Source organism: Brachyhypopomus gauderio, chromosome 16, assembly GCF_052324685.1.
Source record: "Brachyhypopomus gauderio isolate BG-103 chromosome 16, BGAUD_0.2, whole genome shotgun sequence".
In the NCBI taxonomy this organism is placed as follows: Eukaryota; Metazoa; Chordata; class Actinopteri; order Gymnotiformes; family Hypopomidae; genus Brachyhypopomus; species Brachyhypopomus gauderio.
This window is the reverse complement of record NC_135226.1, coordinates 19,644,259-19,666,145: the sequence shown is the minus strand read 5'-3', so window position 1 is coordinate 19,666,145 and position 21,887 is coordinate 19,644,259. Positions and strand designations below refer to the sequence as shown.

Genomic DNA, 21,887 nt, shown 5'->3' with positions numbered 1-21,887 from the left:
CCATTTACCTTCACTGACTGCTTATTTCTGTAAATCTCCTGAAGCATTTTTATATGTTAAATAAACCATACCATAATAATGTACTCCATACTTCCCAACATGGTATTATCCCAACATTATCCTCCAAACCATTTCCTGATATCCAGTTCCATGGTGAGCAGGTGACCATGTGACCAGTTGTATCAACAACTCTAGCATAAGTCAGCAAATGAGAGATGACTATGAGAGGGAGGGGAATATTTAAACATGAGATTAGAGTCAGGTGAGGGCAAGTGGCATCTAACAGAGCACAGAGTCAAGAGTAGAGGACCAGAGTGAGGACCAGGGAAACTTTAATTCACAATAGACACCAAAGATATTCTCACCAACAGTAAGTAATGCATTCTGATTTTATGGGATTTACCTTTATGGTACCGTGCCACACAACTGGTGGTTTGAAATGCTTCATTGTGGAAATACCAGATCAAATATTTAAAGTTCAGTATCGGTCTAATGGGTCGTACTACCTATAGTATCGTAACTTACAACCCCAACACAACATACATGTCCAATACTTTTGTCATATTAAGCTAATCCTACATGAAATGGCAGTATGATGTGAATGCATAGCAAACTAAAGAAGGAGTAGAACCTTGTTTATTTTTCACCCTTGAAAGAGAGAATTGTTGCACAGAACTGCTGCTTTAGGTAGGTCGGCGTGGAGCATGCGCAAGACCGATCGGTGCTAATGACATCATTGTTGCTGGTGATGTCATGAGCTTTGTTTAAGTCACGTGCGTTGCCACTGGCTGCTTCGTTTCTCCTTACTCAATACTAGACGAACCTGAGAGGCAAAATAAATGAGTCATTCAAAGGCTTTGGCACTGTCGTACAGTCACAGTTTTCCCATGCCTGTTTGTATCCTCTTGCATGTTTTCAAGGTTTTTCATGAAACCTTAAACATGCAACACTACTGAAAATGTATAATGACAACATGAATGCAACAACAGCTTTACCTTAAATCTGTAATACAGGCACAAGTGTGTCAAATGTCTGAGGAGTTTTTATTCCAGACTGCAGACATATTACCTTTCATCTGTAATACAAGCACAAGTGTGTCAAAGGTCTCAGATTTTATTTCTGACTGGAGACTGAAGTAATACAGACGGGTATATACAGGCTGGACAAAACACACACACTAAATATATACACACTAGACACTAATCAAATCCTTATCACAAAATGCCAAATACTATAAAACCATATCTCCACTGTTGATAGCCCCTACCTCCTCCTACCTGCACTTGACTGTAGTGTATCCTGACATTCAGACCGTAGAGATCTCAACAAATCTCAAATTGCTGGGGACATTAACCACTTTATCCTATACTAATAAATGTGTTTCTGACTATAATGTCACAATCTGATAATCACTAACTGCTGTCAAAACAGTAGTTTATCAAAAATGCATGGTCAGCTGAAGTTGGTAATGTGAGAATCACTTGCTTCATGTATAATATGTGTGCTTAAAAACACGAAGAATTCTCTAGTGGGTTTTTTTGGCCCAGTGAGGAGCTTGGAAAGAACCGAGCTACGATCTGATGTTTCCTCCCGTGTACGAGTGTGATGGGGCCAGTGTGTGGTGTTCACTGTGAATAGCAGTGGTCTGCAACACTATAATTCTAACGAGTCTGTACATGCCACCTCTGCTGGAGCGTGACAGTCCTGTCTCCCTTACCCTCGCCTGGAGTGTCTCTGTATTTACTAGACAAACGGCCAGAGCTAACAAAGAAAGAAAATACGCAACCTGATCCTACTTCCTTGCTTCATCGTGACAAGCGTGTCAAATGTTTCATTGTCTGGTTGTTTACATGTAACCTTTACCACTAATGAAGATTCATCGATGGAAAAATTTTGTTCTCACAAATAAGCCAGTAAAATAAAATTAACTCTAAGAGGTAAAGTTGCATTGTCATTGGGATCTGAACACCGTACATGTGGTTGTGTGACTATACTGGTCCCAAATTAATTTTGTTTACAGTCAAATTCTTGAGACATGGATGACAACTCGGATAATCACACAAAAAAAGCCTCAAGCAATTAGTGGCTGAGCAAACCTGGATCTTGGAGTTTCTATTTTGAGGTCAGGAGGGAAACGAAGATTCCTGAGATATGACTCATTTTCTACCTGAGTCAGTAGCACACGGGACTTTGTCAGGTTTTGGCAGCAGAAACTGACAGATATGACTACACCCAAATGGAGAGAGAGAGGAGGGGGTTGGGAGGAGGAGACCTGCAGGTGAAGGAGGAAGAGAGGTGTCCTGTTGCATTGGTGAACGTGGAGCGGGGGCTGGGCCACGCAACATAAATCTGGAGGAGTCCTGAGAACGCTGACGTCTGGAGTCTTATACGAGTCATTATTCCCAGCTGTGGAGACACAAACCGACCCAAAACAAGTGAACGGGACAAACCAGGACATCACGGCTGAAAGTCAGGACAGAAGAGGTGCAGAGAGAGAGAGAGAGAGATACTGAAGAGAGCCCGAGAGTCCTAGCTGAGAGGCCTGTTCAACACCTGCTGTCTTCTGTCTGCTGAAGTGCGGCTGCTGGCCAGTGCAGTATCACAGCCATGAGGGTGAGTCTGTGTTCTCTCTATGGGACACGAGAAACAGGATGGACATGACAGAATACAGTCGCGTTTGTCTAATGGTCTATTGTAGGTTTTTAATGTTGTAGACGTTGGAGGATCGAAAATATTTACTGCGTTGGTGTTGGTAGCACATCACTTTGAGGTCTTGCTTGGACATAAAGTGACCATATAGTGAGATGCAAACTGTGGGCAGTGTTCATGATGGCCATTGTGAGTTTGGATGTCCCTCTTAAAGGGGACAGTTTAGTAAGATCAAACTAAACTGGAACAATTAGAGATGATATTTGTAAAGACAAATGCACATGTTTAAGAGCTACGGCAATATAATAAGGCATAAAATTAATGTCAACAAACAAAATGAAGGAACAGGATGTGCCATAGAAGAAGAAATAAGAGGAAGAAAAGTACATTTTCCATTATTTTGGCTCCTTAATCTTGTTTAGATTAATTTGGAATAATCCACTCGTGTGTATGGTTGATTTTGGATTCTGCTCGTCACAGCTGCAGCAGTAATAACGTAATCCCTGCCCTTCAGTCATGTTGCTCTACGTGTGCCGTCACCTTTCTCATTTACCTTTTCATGTTTGGTAAATGGCGCTACAGGTGATTGTGTTTTAGGCGTTGACACCACCCTTAATTTTGCTTTAGAAACACCTCAAATTGAAAGTGATTAAGACAAATGAGAAACAGACAGAACTTTATCATGCTTCTTTGGGAGACAGTACGTCATTCATCCTGTTAGTAAAACACATTGGGTTGTTCTGTTGGGCTGCAAATGTTGACCAATGTCACTAATTTGCATGTTTTTATACTTTAAGCTAATTACTTTTATTGGGGCCACAGGGTTTTTACCCTGTGCATGACATTGACAAATTTAGAATGAAACTTTAAACTTTTTAATAAAAAAAATTAAAATAATGGTTTTCCTACACCTACCAATAATTCTCAAAGCCAATATTTATGCCATCAATGTAACATTAATGGTTAAATGGTTGACTTCACTGGTTAATGTACAGATATGAATTTGGATACTCCAAATAAAGAGAAGAATCTACTGTATTAATCAGATTATAAATTAATCCTATTTACAGTTATTACAATCTTTTGATGACATGGTTTAATGTAAACTTTGGTGGGTGGGACATTACTCACACCAGCCAACCAAACACATTAAATTCTGCCTGTGCTACTGTGATATCATTGATCTGTTAATGAAAGTCTGTAATCTAAATAGGACTACTCGGGTATCACCCTAATTTCCAATTTCAAATTGTTGTCTATTAACTGTATTTTAAGTCCGTTCTGAGAAATCCAAAACGAGCTACTCTGGTGCAGTTTTGCAGGAATTCAGTCCCTCTGTAAAAACCTTAAATTCAAACTCACCCGGCCAGTTCTAAACTTTCCGAGAAGGAAAATGTTTTTGTGCCTGGAAGAAAGGAATCATTTTGTTTTGTGACGCACACGTCATGGTCACACCTATGCAGCAACTGACACAGCAAGTTGTACCTATAGAATTAAAGGTACTTTGAAGAATCCTTGATTACATGGCAGATTCTTCACCTGGGCTAGTACGTCCTCAAACGCAACATTTCAACGTGTGCATTTCCAAACAAATGCAAGTCCTTTCAAATCTATTGGATTATTTTTCTCTACGTTCCAAGATCCATGTACCATTTTCTTTGTCGTATCTAAAGGCTGAAATGCCACATGATTGTATCACACAGATGAACAGGTCCAGGGTCATGGAATCCCTTCACATCTTGTTAGTAATAATTTTTTTCAAATGAAACCGTTTTCTCTAGAGGTCAGGTGAGAATTACATCACTGTGCATCAGATCACTAGCATCACATCACAGTGAAACTCCTAATAAAGCCAACGTCAGTTTCACAATAATTAAATCTATTGACAGCTGTGTTGAATTAAAATATTTCCATCACTGAACATTTGAACAATGAATTCATTTATACATGCAAATCCTTGTCGTGCTTTGGAGACGGTTGCTCAGTGGTCAAATCAAATTCAGCACATCTAATCTACAAAGCGCAGTCCAAAGTGCAGTCCCAGAACCAGGGCAGTGGAGGGTAGAACAGCAGGAGATAACTAAGCAGACCGATCATAAACGCAACTGTGAAAAAGCAGGACCATAGCAGGACTACAAACTGGTACGAAACGCACAGGAACAGCTGAGAAGGGTTATGGGAAATGTAGTCTGTGGGCTGCCTGTCATTTGAGATGTTAAATTCCTAATTAAATATTGTCCTGTAAATCGGTATTAACAGTGCAGTCAAAATGTGAATCAATGTCCAGCCAGGTGTGTTGTGTGTGTGTGTGTGTGTGTGTGTGTGTGTGTGTGGGGTTTTTTTTTTTTTTTTTTTTTAACCTACACCTTTATTTCCAAATATGATATTTTAAAGTAAAAAAAATCATTGTGGACCTATATGTTTAATTGAAAGATTTTTTTAATTCTCAACACTGTGCATTAGTTATTAGATTTTTTTTATTTCCAGCCTAAAATGGATTCATATATATTTCATCACTGTTTTGAGGGTTGTCGGGCTGAACGCTTTCTTGGCTTGTTTGTTTTTTGTTTTTTATATACAAAAGCATTCAAAGGATAGCCACACCCAACACCATACTCACGCCCACACACACACGCGCGCATATTTGTTATGACCTCTAAAGCTAACACAGAACCTGTTCTACCACATTGTTTAGGCATTTGCCCAGTGACAGTTTGGCCACGTGGAGAAAAATATATAGATATATACTATGACAAGCGTGGATTACCTCTGCTCCAATAACTGTTAATAAACTTATTCATACAGAAATGTTCTCACTGAAGAGAGATACTTTCAGATATTTTTTGGCTTGATTGCGAGTCATTTTCTACCTTTTTAAAGAGCTGTGTTTTCAGTTAACGGGAAGCAGTATAGGGTTGAGGGAACATCAGAGGTGGACAAGGTTTATAAAATGCAAATGTTCCATTGCTGGTGAACGTTTTGTCGGTTCTCAAATGCACAAAATGTCTGGCCACAGGAAACATGCCTAATGTTTTTTACACTGATCTTTGATTATGATTCAACTGTTTTGCTGTAACAGTGCTGAAGGACTGCAAACCCAAAAACTCAAGTAGGCCATGAATGAGGTAGGGAGGTAGGACCTCCCAAAAACACTGAAGAGTTCTGGGCAGAGAGCAGAGTGCCAACACCTCGACCTTGAGGTGGATCACGGATGCACTGGCACAGACTTGATTAGCAATTAAATCTTAAAACAAGTTTAAAAACAAAAAAAAATGATCTGAGTAAACCAGAGAGGCAACTGTATGCAATGTTTTCGGGTGAATCTTCATAACTTCCTCAGACCTGAAGATGTTGGCCATCACACTATTGGAAAGCAAACTGTAGGTAGCTTGTGCTTTGGGTATACATTGGTACTCTGGTCTTCCCTGTAGTGGTTCCACCCAGGCAAGTACAGATTGGGCTAAATTTCCCCAGGGCCATGAGGAGGTAAATGTGACCTCTGACTACTGGACCAAAGAGCCAGCTAGTGTGTGTAGAGGTGTGTGCAAAGTTTTGAGGGCTGTGGAGCAGAAACAAGAGGCTGTGCTGAGTAGTATCTGATCATCCAATTCCAATTTTTATTTATTCTTCATGCAGTTGCACTAAAGTTCTAAAATGTGCAGCAAGGCATGTATGACTCTGCTAAACTGCAGGAGGCTAGGATGGAAACTCCAGTACGTTTTGCATAAAGCCTGCAAATACATCTGTGTATCTGTTTGAGGACTCGTGAAGTATACAGGTAGGTAAATGTCGAAGTAGTTATGATTCATTTATCTAGAAGCATCCAATTAAATCCCACATTTTATTTATTAGATGTGACATAAGAAGGAATAAAAACATTTAACATTATGGAGGTGATGTTTCAGACAAGACACTCGAGTGCTTCAGGAGAGACGAGGAAAGAAACCATTTAAAACCATGTTTTATAGTCCCTTGGGCATATGTCTGCTGCTCAAATGCACACAAACTAAAGTTACAAATCCCAAAGTGGACTAATATTGTTCAGCAATCTATGCAGCAGATTCGTTTGCAAGTTGGCAGGTGTCTAGAAACCAGTACAATCTTTGTGTGGATAAAGATCAGTCAGATTCTGCACTTCCCTTAAGGATTCCCAGGGGTCTCGGGTGTCGTGACGTACTGCTGACACTTGTGTGAACAGTGCTGTATTACCAATGGTGCACTGTCAAAACCAGGCCATCCTGTTTAAAATCCACTGAAATCATGGTAAAATATTTGAACTTGTATGCAAAATAAACATGGAGCCTAATGGTGAATTAGATACTGGAGTCTCCTGAAGCTTCAGGAATAAGGGGGTGGCAGGTGGGGGGACGTGGGAGTCACGTTCCACTCATTGCACACTGACTGGGCGTTGACGGGAAAACCCTGCAGGCCAAACGGTACTTCTCAAAACCGCCGTGCACCGTCTACAGAAACCATGAACTAGAGCAACAAGCTTGTTGAAGCAGAGAGCCTGGGCATGTCGGAGTATGGCCCCCTTACCATCACAAGAACAACTAGGAGAATGTCGGTATGACAAATGGATGCTCATTAGTGGGTCGTGTCCGTTAACCCGTCTGTTGCCTGTGTGTGTGTGTGTGTGTGTGTGTGTGTGTGTGTGTGTGTGTGTGTGTGTGTGTGTGTGTGTGTGTGTGCTGAGGTTTCAGAAAAATGTCCCTTGAGAACAGAAACGTGTTCCTGCTTGAAACCTGTAGCGATTGTCACTGTTGTCAGACAAATGACACACAAAGCAAGATGTATATTATCAGAAAGTGATCAGTATTTAATTACTTCACATGTGCTTACACTTGAATTGAATTACATTTAAACGGTTGTATTTTTTTTCTTTTTTTTACAGATTTGATGTGTTTTAAAATATAGATATTTGTTATTGGCTGTTTCTTATTAATCGTTATAAGGCTCTGGAAATTGTACCTCCTGATAATTGTTACATTCTTCTGATGTGCAGACTAATATCAAGATCGGTGAAGAAAGCGCATCACCCCTGAACCCCGGAAGGCGAGGTACGAAATAATTTCTCAAGGTCTTTATGAAAGTTTGTCATTATTTTGTGTACAATAAACTATAGTAATGTACTAATGGGTGCTTCAGTGTGCCACTTGTGACTGTCAAATATGGAGGGCACTGTGACTGGATTTTTCTCTCTCTCTTTCTCTCTCTCTCTCAGCAGAGAACAAGGCTGTCAAAAACAAGGCTGTCAAAAAACAGAGGCCCAGGACAGACATGAGGTCACAGAGGAAACCCGGGACGTCATGGAGAGTGATCCTCATCACCATCGTCTCTATACTGGTTATTCTGGGCATTCTGGCTGTAGCTGCATATTTCAGTGAGAATGCTTCACTACTTGTTCACGTCCAGAATGAACTTGCATCTTTGCCAAACATATTTCAGCGTTAAGATTAAATTTAATCCAAGACGAGGCTCAAGTTGGATTAGTTAAATAAGCCTGACACCGCCCATGTTTGATCTCGATCAGTCATTTATTAAATTGTTAGAAACGTGAGATGCCTCAGGTCATTACCATTGACAAAAAAATGTATACAACATGCTCTTCTCTCTTTTCTTTTTCATGACTTAGTCGCTCAGCTGATTGAAAGCAAATACTTCTTCTGCTACAAGTCGCTGAAGTTCATCCCGCTCGCCAATGCCTGCAATGGCAAAGCAGATTGCTCAGGTGGAGAGGATGAGTCCAGTTGTGTGGCGCAATTTGCAACAAATTCCACTTTTCCCGGTAAGGCATGTTGGAACTTGTGGTGGTGAACACCATAGCACATACACAGAATAGACCATTCTACCATTACTACAGTAACCAGATCTGCTATAAAGATTCTGATGGCACTTTTAAAGCACACAGAAACCCGTTCAGCTGGGCACTCCATGAAATTTTAGGATACCATCATCAAATACATAAAATTTTAAAGTTTTGACAAAAACTACGCATCTGTAGGCTGACAGATATACTAGTAAACACTCTACTCAACAATTTTTCAAGCAGACAAGCCAATATCCAAATGCCTTAGCTGCTGTCTTCAGCTAACCAGTTCTCCACGGTGTCTCCACAGTACGGCTGGTCTCTAACCTCACGGTGCTCCAGGTCTACAGTGGGAACATGTGGGGAAGTGTGTGTGCTGACGGCTGGACTCCGCAGCACACACAGGTGGCCTGTCAGCAGCTGGGATACACAGTGTAAGAACCCGTCAAAATACTAAAGATGTACGGATATCTACCAGCCCAGAGGAAAACATTCACAGTTTTACAATCTCTCTCTCTTTCTTTCTCTCTAGTAATCCTTATTCCACTACAGTCTCACTGGACAGTCTGTCACCTGAAATGAAGAAGCTTTTCTATGGGGTGGGAACGGTTGGCGCACGCACAATTCAGTCCAACGTCACCATCCAGTCAGTACTGGTGCTCTTGTGCTTCATTAAGTTCTACCCCAACTTTATTGTATATTTTTACCATTTGTTACGTTGCGACACTTAAGTTCTTTTAAGTCACTTTTGTCTGTGTTAACATGTAGCCTACTGACAAATACACCAACAAACATTTATTAGGAACCATAGTTCATGCTACATGATGAATCACGTGTAGTTTCTGTCTTGTTCGCTATTTCCTGTCTACTCTAAAGATCCTTATGTGAAGGAGTCCTATCTAGCACTACCTTAGGATAATTTTTGCAATGGAGTACTAGAACCGTTGACCTTTTACATATAACAAGTGTGTGTAAAGATGCTCTATTGAGTATCGTGTGGGTGTCATGTCCGTCACAACGTTCCTCTTTCTCTCCGGTAGGAATTCATGCAGTTCAGGATCAGTCATCTCCTTGACCTGCTCAAGTAAGTTACTAAACTGCTTTAAAAAAAAAAAAACTATTTGGACTCCATTTATACCTGCTCATTTTAAGCAATTTCTATCTGTATTGTATCATAAGATTTTAAACACAGGTCTTTTCTATTTTGTAGTGAAATGCATTTCTGGTTAGTCAAACTAAAATCCATTTGCTATTCTACATAGCTTGTAAAATGCAAATCTGCTCATACACACAGTCTTGTATGGGGGTTTTAATTGGTTTTTAATTGATTTGGGTTGAATCCTAGATAGATGTACATATTCTAAAACAATTCTTGGTTTGCTTGACTGTCAAACCACTGCATGTGTGTACATCTTTGTGGAAAAATTAAACAGATGTACAGAATTTCTGGAAAATAGGCAAAAATGTCACTGCTTCATACATGTGCTTCTCCGGTGTTTTTATCAAACCAAAAAAAAGCAAAGAACATGAAATGTTCTGAATGAGCAACAGGCCATGGAGGAGCCATGAAGGAAACACGGGGCACGTGCATGTGATTGGGGGCGAAGGAAACCTGGCAGTGTGGAGACTGTTAGTGCTGTTGAATGGGTCTTGCTTTTTTATATTTTTTGGGTGCATGAAAACTGCAAAAACCTGACACCTACTGGCTCTATAAAAACAAACTGCAAACACGAAAGGAAAACTCACTTCAAGTGGTGCCCGAGTAAGGGTGCGAGGACTCAATGTCTTTGTCTTTCTGGCTGTAGACTGTGGTCCTGAGGTACCGGCGAGCCGGATCGTGGGGGGCCAGGACGCTCTCATCGAGAACTGGCCATGGCAGGTGAGCCTCCAACTGGGTGGACAGCACACGTGTGGAGGGTCCCTTGTGTCCCCAAACTGGGTCGTCACTGCAGCCCACTGCTTCACTGGGTGAGAACTTCACACACATCTGCGTCTGTTTGCTGCGTGGTTGGTGTTAAAGCTGTTGGAGTTTACTAGCACTTGTTTTAGACTTGTGGTGGCACTTCTACACACATACTACCTGTACATCGGGACCCTCAGAACATAAATTCAAGAAATGAGCTCCCACACACCCTGCAGTGAGTAGATCTCTTGTGTGCAGAGTAGATCATCTGCACACAAGGTCCTTTAGCACAACTTGTACTGCACAGGCTTCAGAGACAGAATTAATCTGAATGGAGTTTATCTGCATTCTTTAAGGATCTTCAGATTAAATTTCTTGCATCAGGTCGCAAGTGTAACTTCAGCCTAGACACATGGTGGCCACAGTCAAGGAGAGGATGAGTGGTGATGAAGGAGACAGTGGGTCTAGAGTTCTGCAACAGAGGTGCCATGGCACAGGATGAAGATCTCGGAAATATTCAGCCCCTGGCCAAAACTAGAAAACATACAAGCATCCACAAGTGATTTAAATTAGCTGTGAAAATTTCCATAAAGACGCCAGCATTCAATATACACTACACGTCACTCATTTGCTCTTTCATAAATAAGAAAATAAATAACATTTAAAAATATACAGACATTGCATATAACGTACCCAATATGTTATGCAATAACCATGCAAAATCTTTAGAAAACCATAGATTTTTGAGTTGTAAATTGGAATTGAATTGAAGTTTATGTTGTTAACCACCATTTTAATGAATTATATTCAACATGGTAGTTAAAAACACTACAGAACAGTGCAGTAATGTTTGCACTCTTGTGGAACAGGAACAAGGCAGTGAGTAGGTGGTCAGTGATGCCAGGCAAGACACACATGAGCTCTCTGGGGAGCTACTCCGTGGACAAGATCATTGTGAATGAAGCTTACAATTCAGAGCTCAGTGACTATGACCTGGCCATGATAAGACTCAGTAATCCGGTCACAATAGGAGGTAAGCTAGCAGTCACTGATCTATACACACACAACTCCAAATCCTCTTGAGTTTAACAATGCAACAAAATTGGTCATCTAATTTTCTGCACAGGTCATGCCAGAGGATTATATTAAACGTAATGTTTATTTCTATCTTAAATTCCTGTTTGGTAGGCTTGACCAAATCTGCCAAATACCGTTACTGGTTGGCCCTTCTGGCATCAATGACTTGAATATCCCTGACCTACATTCTATTACCTGTGGTCATCTAGGATCTCTGGTGTATAGTCTCTTGTATATGGTCTATGGTGTTTGATATGATCTATGAGCGGAGCTATCTACAATCTCTGATCTTTGGTCTGTGATCTGGAATCCATGTTCTAGCATCTATGATCTGTGGTCTTCACAGAAATTCTCTTGCTGTGTCCTCTTCCCTTAGCGTCGGTGAGACCGGTGTGTCTCCCACCTCATCAACTGGGCCTGAGAGGAGGAGCGTCCCTGGTGGTGACGGGCTGGGGTTCTCAGCAGGAGGAAGGTACTGCAACAGCGTCTGACATCTGGCTTCACTTCATTTATTAATGCTTCCATGTGTTGAAAGAGTGAAGAGAAAATCTCACATAATCTCGTCTCTCATTTGATTGTCTTCATCATGCAGGCCCGTCATCATCAACTCTGCAGAAGGCCACCGTCCCTCTCATTGACCAAACTCAGTGTTCTGCAGTTTATGGTGCAAGTCTCACTCCCAGGATGCTTTGTGCTGGCTACATCGAGGGTAAAGTGGATGCGTGCCAGGTATATAATTACATTTTGGTGCAGTTCCATATAGTCTGATCTCTTTTTATAGCAAATTATTTGTGCGGACTGTCCTGTCTTTGCAACATTGCATGGACATCAGGGGCAGTGACCCTGGACTGGCAAACGGGGTGGTGATTTCCCTTTTTAATAAAGGAGACTGGAGAGTGTGCTCCAACTATCAAGGGATCACACTCCTTGGCCTCCCCGGTAAGGTCTATGCACAGGTAGTGGAGAAGAGAGTCCGGTCCATGGTCGAGTCTGTTACAACAGGGACAATGTTCCGTCTTGGTCGTGGAACACCGGGGCAGCTTTGTACCCTTGCAAGGGTCCTAGAGGGTGCAGGGGAGTTTAATCAACCTGTTCACATGTATTTTTTGGATCTGGAGAAGGCATTCAACAATGTCCTTTGGGGATTTTTCTGGGGGGGGGGGGGGGGTGCAGGGTCTGCAGTGTTGTAGATGCTGTACCAGACCGTTGTGGCGTAGAAAGCTAAGCAAAGCTCTCAATTTACCGGTCAATCTATGTTACGACTCTTACCTATGGTCATGAGCTCTGGGTAATGACTGAAGGAATGAGATTGTGAATACAAGGGGCTGAAATTAGTTTCCTCCGCAGGGTATCTGGGCTCGGCCTTTATAAATAGGATGAGGAGTTTGGTCAGGAGAGACCGAGTAGAGCCACTGGTCCTCCATGTAGCGAGGAGCCAGTTGAGGTGGTTCGGGCACCTGGCACCTCCCTGGTGAGGAAGATTCAGGACACGCTGGAGAGAAACATCTCAGCATCTGCCCCAGAAGAGCCAGAAAAAAAAACCTGCACCTTCTAGTTTTACGCTACTGGTCTCTGACCCGGACCTAATTTTTGAGTTGGAACACTTGATCTTATTATTTTATGTTTGATCAACTTTTCTCTCTCACACAGGGAGATAGTGGTGGTCCCCTGGTGTACTTTGACGGTTGCTGGATGCTGGTGGGCGTCGTGAGTTGGGGAATAGGCTGTGGTAAAGCAGGTTATCCAGGAGTTTACTCGAACGTTGACCAGATGCTCAACTGGGTGTACTCAGTCATGCAGGTATGTCTGTCTCCATGGTGGGTCGGTCTATCAGCCTAAGGTTAATCAGCTATAATGTTAAAAACCACTGACCGTTGAGTACCATTGCAATCGTACCTGTTGAAGGATGGGATATACTGGACAGCAAGTGAACAGATCTTGAAGATTGGAAACAAAAGCTAGCCTATCTGCTCGGTTATTAGGAATCACTACTGTTCAGATACACAAATTGCTGAAAAATAAATGGTGGTTATGATGTAAAGGGGTTGCAACTTGCCGAGTGGCTGTGTAGTCACAGTAATGTCAGAGTTCCCATGATGGCCCATGTCCACCGCAGAAAGCACATACCGTGTGCACATGAGAATCAGAACTGGATCACTGATCAGTGAAAGAAAGAAAGTGGCCTGGTCTGACTAATCACATTTCCTTTTACATCATATGGATGGTTGGATGTGTGTGTGTGTGTGTGTGTGTGTGTGTGTGTGTGCGTGTGTGTGTGTCTCTTACCTGGGAAAGAGATGGCACCAGGATGCATTATGGGAAGAATGCATGCCTGCAGAGACAGTGTGAGTCTCTGGGGAAGGTTCTACTGGTATACTCTGGGTTCTGTCATTCATCTGGATGCCGTTTTGACCTGTTCCACCCACCTTGTCTTGAAAATTGTTGAAGACCAGGTACACCATGTTTGGCAATGGTGTTCCCTAGTGGTAGTAGCCTCTTCCAGTAAAATAATGCATTCCTCCACATTTTGCTCTTTAATTAATTGAGGAATATGATGAATGCCAAGTCAGCACCTTGAACCTTTCAAGTTCCCAGATCTAAATCCAGTCATGCATCTGTGGAACGTGCTGGAAACGTATCTGCTGCTAAAGTATTGGTACAGATAAGATGGGACACCTTCAAAAGTCTTAAAGTCCATGCCTCAGTGGGTCAGACCTGTCTTGGCTGCATGAGAGGGTCATACTCAATATTAGACATGTTGGTTTTAATGTTATGGCTGATTAATGTATGCTGTAAGAATATGGATACAGAAAGTAGACTATTAATTGTCTGGAAACAAACTTGTTTTGTATTCCTAAAGTCCAGAAAAATTTATCATGGCGATGTCCATATATTGAAACAATATCTGGGTGGCTGTGTCTGTTTAAATTATAGCAGTGATTTAATATCAAAAATAACATTTATACAAGTTTGCTATTCCATTAAAATCTTTACAAATCTCTTTACTTAATATTTCCTTTCTATTTTTTTCCAGCAAAACTCTTGAGCCAAAGCAAGAGGACGTTGTCTCACTCAGTGGAAAACACGCACACTGGTGCTGTGCAATCTGTGCAGTCTACTTCCCAAGATTGCTCTCTGTGCATAATAAGGTGGTAGCTGTCTGTATGCACTTGGGATTTAGGAATGCTTCCTTCTTCTACGTGTCGATGTATTTTCTCAGGGACCTAAGTGAAAGATTGCTGTGCTAGCCTAAAAGTAGCCTGATGTTTTTAAACCCGAAGTGCAATAGCCAAGTCTTTGGTGCCAAGCTCATCTCTGCAGTGACCACTTGCCTTTGGGCAGGAAGCATACCAAAAATTCAACAATACACAGACGTGTTTATAAGATTTAAACTGTTGTAAACGGGAGACCACTCCAAGAACAGGCAGTGCTATACACATTTTTATAGAGATATCATGACACTGTTGTGGTCTTCACCTTCACATTTACTGGGTTGAATATGCACTAGTGAATTTAGGATTATTTAATGTGAATGTGTGTCTGCTTTTATTTTTTATTTTTTTTATTTTTACCGAATTTTCTTTAAATCTTTTTGCATTTTGTAGTATTTTTATATATAAAAACAGACAAGATTAAATGGTTTTATTATGCAAACCTTTATTTCTTTTACAGTTTATTGTTTTAATTGATTTTACAGTAACTAACTGTGGTGCATAGTCATGGGGGTTAGGGAGCATGACGGTCAATGGGACAGGACAAGCTCTTAAGAAGGTGTCAATTGCACAACTCCCTAGTAAAGCATTTCCAAGGGCTCATAGACGAGAAAGAAGGGACTTCTGGGATATGCCATTGTGCCAATGTTTCCCCACACAGACGTTCTTGCTCAGTGACTCTATGAGGAGGGTGGAGCCTTTTTACAAATGACCTGTGCAATAAGGGAAAAGCTGCATTTTATCATGCATACGATTTTGTTTCTGCACTGAAAAGTTGTTAAAGTGTCAAATGAATATATGTGAATAATGTTACACGTTTAAAATTGTGGTGTCTAACTTTTTTGATGATACTACAAATAAACTGGTTTAATCCACATTAAATTTGAGCTTTATCTTGCAACTGCAGTACAACTATACAGGCTGTAGGGGGCGGTAGTGCTCTGAGGTGGAATGTGTGGAGGCGCTGAGCAGGTCTCACATACTCGCGGCTTGGCAGTGGGAGATGGAGGTGCTCAGACTGGGAGAGCCCATCCAATAATTTCATCATTTTGAATAGCCTCAATCTTGTTTTGCTAAAGAATTAATCACTAAAGAATTAATCTGCTGAGAATCTTGGAAGAAAAAAGATTCTTCCACCAATACTTTACACAGTAAAAAAAATATTTTAAATTTTGTCTTGTACTAAGGTCTAAGTAATACAATATATTGTAAATATTGTCTCAATGTATTCTAAGGTTTGGGTCACATGAAAGACCACATTTCTTATGACACAAATTGAATAAAATCGTTATCTTGCTTAAATCCAAGATGCGCTGACTTTAAAAACATTTGGAGAGATGTATCTTGTCTACCCCAAACCCCTCTAAGCCAGTGAGCGTCAGTCTGACTGCAGACCTGCTTGTGTGATACAGAACTGAGACACATGTAATAGTGCTGCGTACTGAAGACCAGCAGCTACACAGGGGGCCTCTAGCGCAGTGGCTGACCAGACATTAACAGCTGAGCCCAGAGTACCTAGTTACACAAGGTACTTCTAGGACATAAGACATGATCAGTGGAGCTCAGAAAGAGCTAATCTATGCAAACAGCTCAATGCATTTCAAGGTCAAATCAAAGGGATAGGTTGAAGTGTAGATTCAAAGTTCAACATTAAAAAAATGAAAGAAAGCAAAAGAAAAGATACAGAGTTGGACATCGTTCTAAGAAAATAATGACCTTTAAGCACAATGATAAATCAATTTTGAAAAGTATTTTCGGTTAGGGACATAAATGCTTGAATACATCAGCAGGACTTCGAGACATGCAGGCACTCACATTTTAACACTATTGCTTTTTTTTTTCTTGGAAAAATAAAATTACATTCTTATCGTTTGCGTATAATGGGCATTTATAATGTCACCTGATGTTATGCTAAGCCTATAATTGCTAAAGCATGCTTAAGCGATTCACTTTAGAAATTGTATAACGTAGTATGTTTTATTAAGCATTTTAGTGCCTAGGCATGCTTAAGCAATAAAAGAATTGCAACAACAACAACAGGCTTTAGTACTGAAGATACATGGCAGTCTACTATAGTCTCGGGTTTTGTGTATTTTTTTTTCTAAAACACCGCACATCAATTTTTCATCTTCACTCCATATCATTGAGTTAATTTTGTTATGACTTTTGAGGTACGGCAATTAAGATGGCACCAAGACAGTCATGATTCTGATTTGGTTGTGATAGGTGCACTCGTATTAAACTACCGTCATCGTCCCCACCCTCCACTGAGAGAGAGTGAGGGAAAGGGAGAGTAAAAGACAGAAAAACAGAGGAAGAGAGAAAAGGACAGATAAGTATTGCCTTTCTTCCTTCGGGGCATCCACATAGTATTTGAAGACACCAACAGCAGCAGGGATGGTTAACACCAATCATGTCGATATAAAGATTTTATATAAGACATCATACATGAGTGTACTGGACACACAGAACACTATCAATCCACTCCCAACAATAGTGTTTCAACGTGTTTGCAATCTATGAACTAACATTCTGCGGTTATTGCTGTCGTCTTTATAAGACGTGAGGTAAAGCGTATATATATATATATATATATATATATATATATATATATATATATATATATATATATATATAGTGTTTCCGCATGGTACGGTTTGACCAAAGAGAAAACCAAGCTGATTCACTGTCAAAATTGTGCACATGGTGAATTATTCAGATCAACTGAGAGATGTTCTGTCTGTGGCATCTCAAACAACTGAGACCACCAGAGCCCCTGAACTGGATTTGGACAGATTATTAAAGTGTAACGGAAGACGGTCATATTTGTGCACCTTAGCGGGATGAACAGTACATAATGTCATACTGTAAGACTATTAAAAGGAGTTCTGGTTTTCATCTTGATTTGTTTCATCGTTGTCATTCTGTGACATTCAGTATGTCTGCATTTGTATTATGCAACGCTATTACTTTCTATATTCACATGTACCCTATAGTAACATTCTTAGTATCTCAGCCTTTGTTTACATGAGTAAAGTGCTCGGTTCGTCCTCCACTACCAAACCTTCATGCTTTATAACTGCATATATGAATATATGCGATATATATAAAAGCATACAGGAATATATGCAATATATTAATTGCAGCAGGAAGACAGGAGAGTTCCATTGCATTTTGCTGAATAATGTAAAAACTGACATTCATCACCAGTTGTATTTATATGAATTTCATAGACATTAGCTGATACTCTTAATGGAAGCATAGAGGTATATTTGTGGTTTTGTATGGCAGCATGAAATCTGGGGGGGTGGACCACAAGACAGGATCAACATAAAACTCAGGTTACACCCTAAGAAACAACAAGCACAGTACCCTGGGGCACTAGCCTATAAGGTAGATCCTTGTAACATAGTGCCCTGGGGCATTAACCTATCAGTTGGATCCTTATAAGGCAGTACCCTGGAGAACTATGCTCTAAGTACCCTATACCCTTAGGCCTAAAGCCTCACAAGCACACACTAATACCCAAGCTTCATAAGGGATGGATCTTATAAAAGTAAATTAATAAAGTCTTCCTAATTAAAATCGGACCAGATAAGAACTACAAGCTCTAACGACAGTTAGATGCAGTTTAAATTAAAGTTCAAAATTGTCAATAAAATGAAAATGTACAATTATACTTGTTTAAATCTACTTTTAAAAAATAGATTGACCCTAATTTAATTTAATTACAGTGCTTCAGATATGATTGTTTATCATTTCATGTTACTTTTTACAACCATCAAACTACATTTTCACTGTTTGCGAATTTTCTGCTCATTACTGATGATGGTGAGAGCACCATCCTTGCACACCCTGCAACTCGAACCTCAAGCACCGGCCACGCCCCTCGGACAGCTCGACCCAATCAGCTCGCTTGTCTGGCAGCTCGGAGTACACTGGAAAGGTCTGGAAAGGTTGCTTTGATTTGGAATCACAGGACAACTAACTGTTTACAAAAAAAAAACCCACAACCAAATATACTTAATCAGCTCTTGCACGGAGGAGTTCTGATGATTGCACCGCAGCTAATTCATTATGGGAGAGGATTTCAGGAAACTTTGAAGTGCCACACTGACTGGTCCCTTTCTGATCTTTTCATTTTCAAATGTTCTAGTGTTCTAATGTTCTAATGTTCTATACCTATTAAAGGAGACAGCAGGGTCAGGTACCAGGCGAACACTGTACTAGGGGGGCATAATCCAACTCTCTCACATCAGCACCCATGTGTGGGTGGGGGTGTTAGTGTTTCTCCAACACATCTAATACGAATGGTCAGCTATTGAGATGCTGCTTATTCATGTGTTTTAGAGTGGGAAAAGCAACGAAGGAACACCAGGACCATGACGGGGAAACACGATGCTGTATGGTATGCCTATTTCAGGATGTGAGACTGTAGATAACGAATCCTGGGAGACTGGTCATTCGCTGAGCATGATGGGAGGACTGAGAGACGGCTCAGCTTGGCGTGAGCGCTAAACAGTTCATGTAGTTATTCACATGCGTTTTTTTTTCTTCAATGTATTGATTTAAAGCAGCATCAGAAAGGATCGATCATTCTTTTTATGCTAAATGGTTTCCTTTATAAGAAGCTTTTTTTTCCATAGCATTTAAAACTTCCTCAGAAGCTAAGAGGAGTAAGAAGCATTTGCAGGCACCTGTGTTTCATCTAAGCGGGGTGTTAGGATTCACTGTCCTGGACGGCTATCCTGGACTTAACTGTCCCGGATGGCCACGGTACTGAAACAGTTCAGTGTTCTTCCTGCTCTACCACACCTATTTTAAACTGATCGGCCAACGTCAAAGTCATGGATAGTGTGACCTTTACACAGCAGGGAAAATCTCGAACTGTGGAGTGCAGAAACTCCATGGCTTGTATTTCACCCCTCTGGTCTAAGAACAAAACAAAGAAGCAAAAAAATCTAACACAAAATAATATAACACTGGGCTGGATCCATCAATCCATCAACATTATTCACTTCCAGAGCCTTGCTACCCCGTCCTGAACACGGCTGAAGGTGTGTCTACATGTACTCTCCTCTGTGACATCTACACATGTGGACCAGGAAGGCTGGTTGACACCTGGGCCACATACTTTAAAACTGTTTAAATTTGTGGTAAAAATTCTACTGCAGAGGCACTATTATTATCATTATTATATATATATCTTTATCAGAATTTGTATCACAGAAACTTTTTTTTCTTTTTTAGTATTTCAGGTTAAGCTTGGCTATATTTTGCCTTTGCAGAATCAGGCGTAAGAGCTTTTGGAATGCAGTGTTAGTGTTGTCTAAACGTTTCTCTTAAACATCACCTCTTTTTCTTTATTTTTTTTATATTTTGTGCTGTTTAATGTAGTAGTCTGGCAGTTGGCTGATAATGGCAGTGAGTGTGTGATACAAACAGAGCAGAGTACATTACACACAGGAGCAGCGTCCTGAAGGCAAACCAGCTAACTGCAGGTCTCTGTAGCTCCTTCTTTAAATTCATTTGTATCCTTTAACAATCCAACCCAGCTATCACATTTCCCACGTTTCAAGCACTATTTAAAATATATGTGAATATTTTCACATTTCCTTTGTAATTTGCGATAAGATGAAGGTAAAACAGTCCGTTGTTATAGCTTTCTCTGTATGCACTCCATATGCATGTACACATATATACATTTGTTCAGGCCCATACTTCTTTCATGCCTTTGGTGATGCTTTGTTTTCAGCTTTGGAACCAGAAAGGCCATTTTCCGTGTTGTCATTCCCTGAAGAACTCACGAGGCACTCTTTACTGCAAAGAGAGAAAAAATGAAACATTAATATATGTGACAGAAGAGCAGATTTTATAAAAGGCAAGACCATAAAAGCATTATCAACTTAACAATTTATTTACAATTTTCAATTTACTATTATCTGCATTTTCATGTTTTCATATTTATCTACTTGTAATTTATTTTAGAACAGTTACAATTACAATTTTGTTGTTATTTGATAACCTGAAGAAAGTTTATCCAACTTTTCCAAAGTTGATCGAGGTGGCTGTAATTAGCATAAATAGGGAAAATGGGTTAATGAAAATGTTGCAGGTCTGGGTGCCTCTCTCCACCATGGACATGGAGGTCTGCTGAAGGTTACTATCATTCAACCATTTGGCATCTGCGTATTGATGTCAACAATCATCCTGTCAAGCTCATGGTCAGTGATAGTCCTGTATGATCCTGTATGTATGACCTGAACATGAACCAGAAACTTTAAGACTGAGCATAGAGCTGGCATCAAATACAGATTTGACCAGATGAAAGAGGATTTGTAGTCATTTTATAACCAACGGGGAAATATTTCAAAGGAAATTTAAGCTTGTGGTGACTCAAGGATTAGTGTCTGCTGTCTTATGGGAGACTATAATTTGGAGAGACGTCCTCCCAAAGACTCCTGTCTTATTAAATACTGCTGGATGGAGAGACAATAATTGTATGTGAAAACAGACCTGGGATATTTTTTAAAGTTTAATAAATTAGGCAATATGATGTGTGAATTAGTAGCATTCTGTCTTTCTAAATGTAATCTTAAAAATTAACAGAAATGTACAGATGATATTTGTTTGTTTAATATTAGCCAAGTCACACTATCCCGTATAGCAATATCTAACTCTTGATGTATGCAGAAAGCTAATTAGAGACATATGGGTTTCATAAACATTCATTAAAATGGTCTTGGTTGGAAATCCATGATTAATTACTCACTTATGGCTGCAATGATCTGTGGCTGCTCAGATGCCATTTTTCTTCAAACTATGTGCCTTGTGTTCTGATTGGATTATCAGGCTATCCAGTCAAAAAGACCTATGTCTTTTATGATTACTTGAAATTATGGCACAATACAATGTTCAAACAATGCTTAGGGTTGCTTAGAAACGGAAGGTGAGAGTTTTTCTCTAAACCAAGAGACAGAGACAAAGAGAGAGAGAGAGAGAGAGAGAGAGAGAGAGAGAGAGAGAGAGAGAGAGAGAGAGAGAGAGAGAATGCACCGGAGAGTAAAACCATGCAGAGAAGCAGAGACTACAGATCTGTGTATATGAAGATACTAGCAAACATACAAATAAACTTGTCTTGACCACAACATTTTGTTTTCTCAAACGCAATCACTCATTGCATAATAATAGATTTCTGTACAACATTCCCTTCATGAACATTTAATATAATGTTTCA

At 40.3% G+C, this 21,887-nt stretch overlaps 2 protein-coding genes across 5 annotated transcripts in view; one reads left to right on the top strand and one right to left on the bottom strand.

Annotated features, from left to right (window-relative positions):
• The first annotated feature begins 251 nt into the window (after positions 1-251).
• Positions 252-15,532, top strand: tmprss4a (transmembrane serine protease 4a). 4 transcript variants are annotated; one of them, XM_076976733.1, is made up of 13 exons: positions 252-370; positions 7,655-7,709; positions 7,877-8,032; positions 8,285-8,437; positions 8,769-8,892; positions 8,991-9,104; positions 9,499-9,542; positions 10,264-10,426; positions 11,231-11,394; positions 11,815-11,910; positions 12,031-12,167; positions 13,089-13,238; positions 14,473-15,532. In XM_076976733.1, exons 3-13 carry the CDS (start codon positions 7,930-7,932, stop codon positions 14,482-14,484), a joined length of 1,260 nt encoding a protein of 419 aa, XP_076832848.1. In that variant the 5' UTR covers positions 252-370; positions 7,655-7,709; positions 7,877-7,929; the 3' UTR covers positions 14,485-15,532. The 4 variants fall into 4 exon arrangements, with proteins under 4 accessions (XP_076832848.1, XP_076832847.1, XP_076832846.1 ...); XM_076976732.1 differs by having other exon boundaries at positions 7,874-8,032; XM_076976731.1 differs by lacking the exon at positions 252-370 and adding an exon at positions 2,335-2,613.
• scn4ba (sodium channel, voltage-gated, type IV, beta a) overlaps positions 15,076-21,887 on the bottom strand; it is a 28,678-nt gene continuing 21,866 nt past the window's right edge. The window contains exon 6 of the mRNA XM_076976734.1: positions 15,076-20,470. Within this exon, the coding sequence (XP_076832849.1) occupies positions 20,377-20,470 (94 nt within the window). The 3' untranslated portion in view covers positions 15,076-20,376. The remainder of the gene's footprint in view (positions 20,471-21,887) is intronic.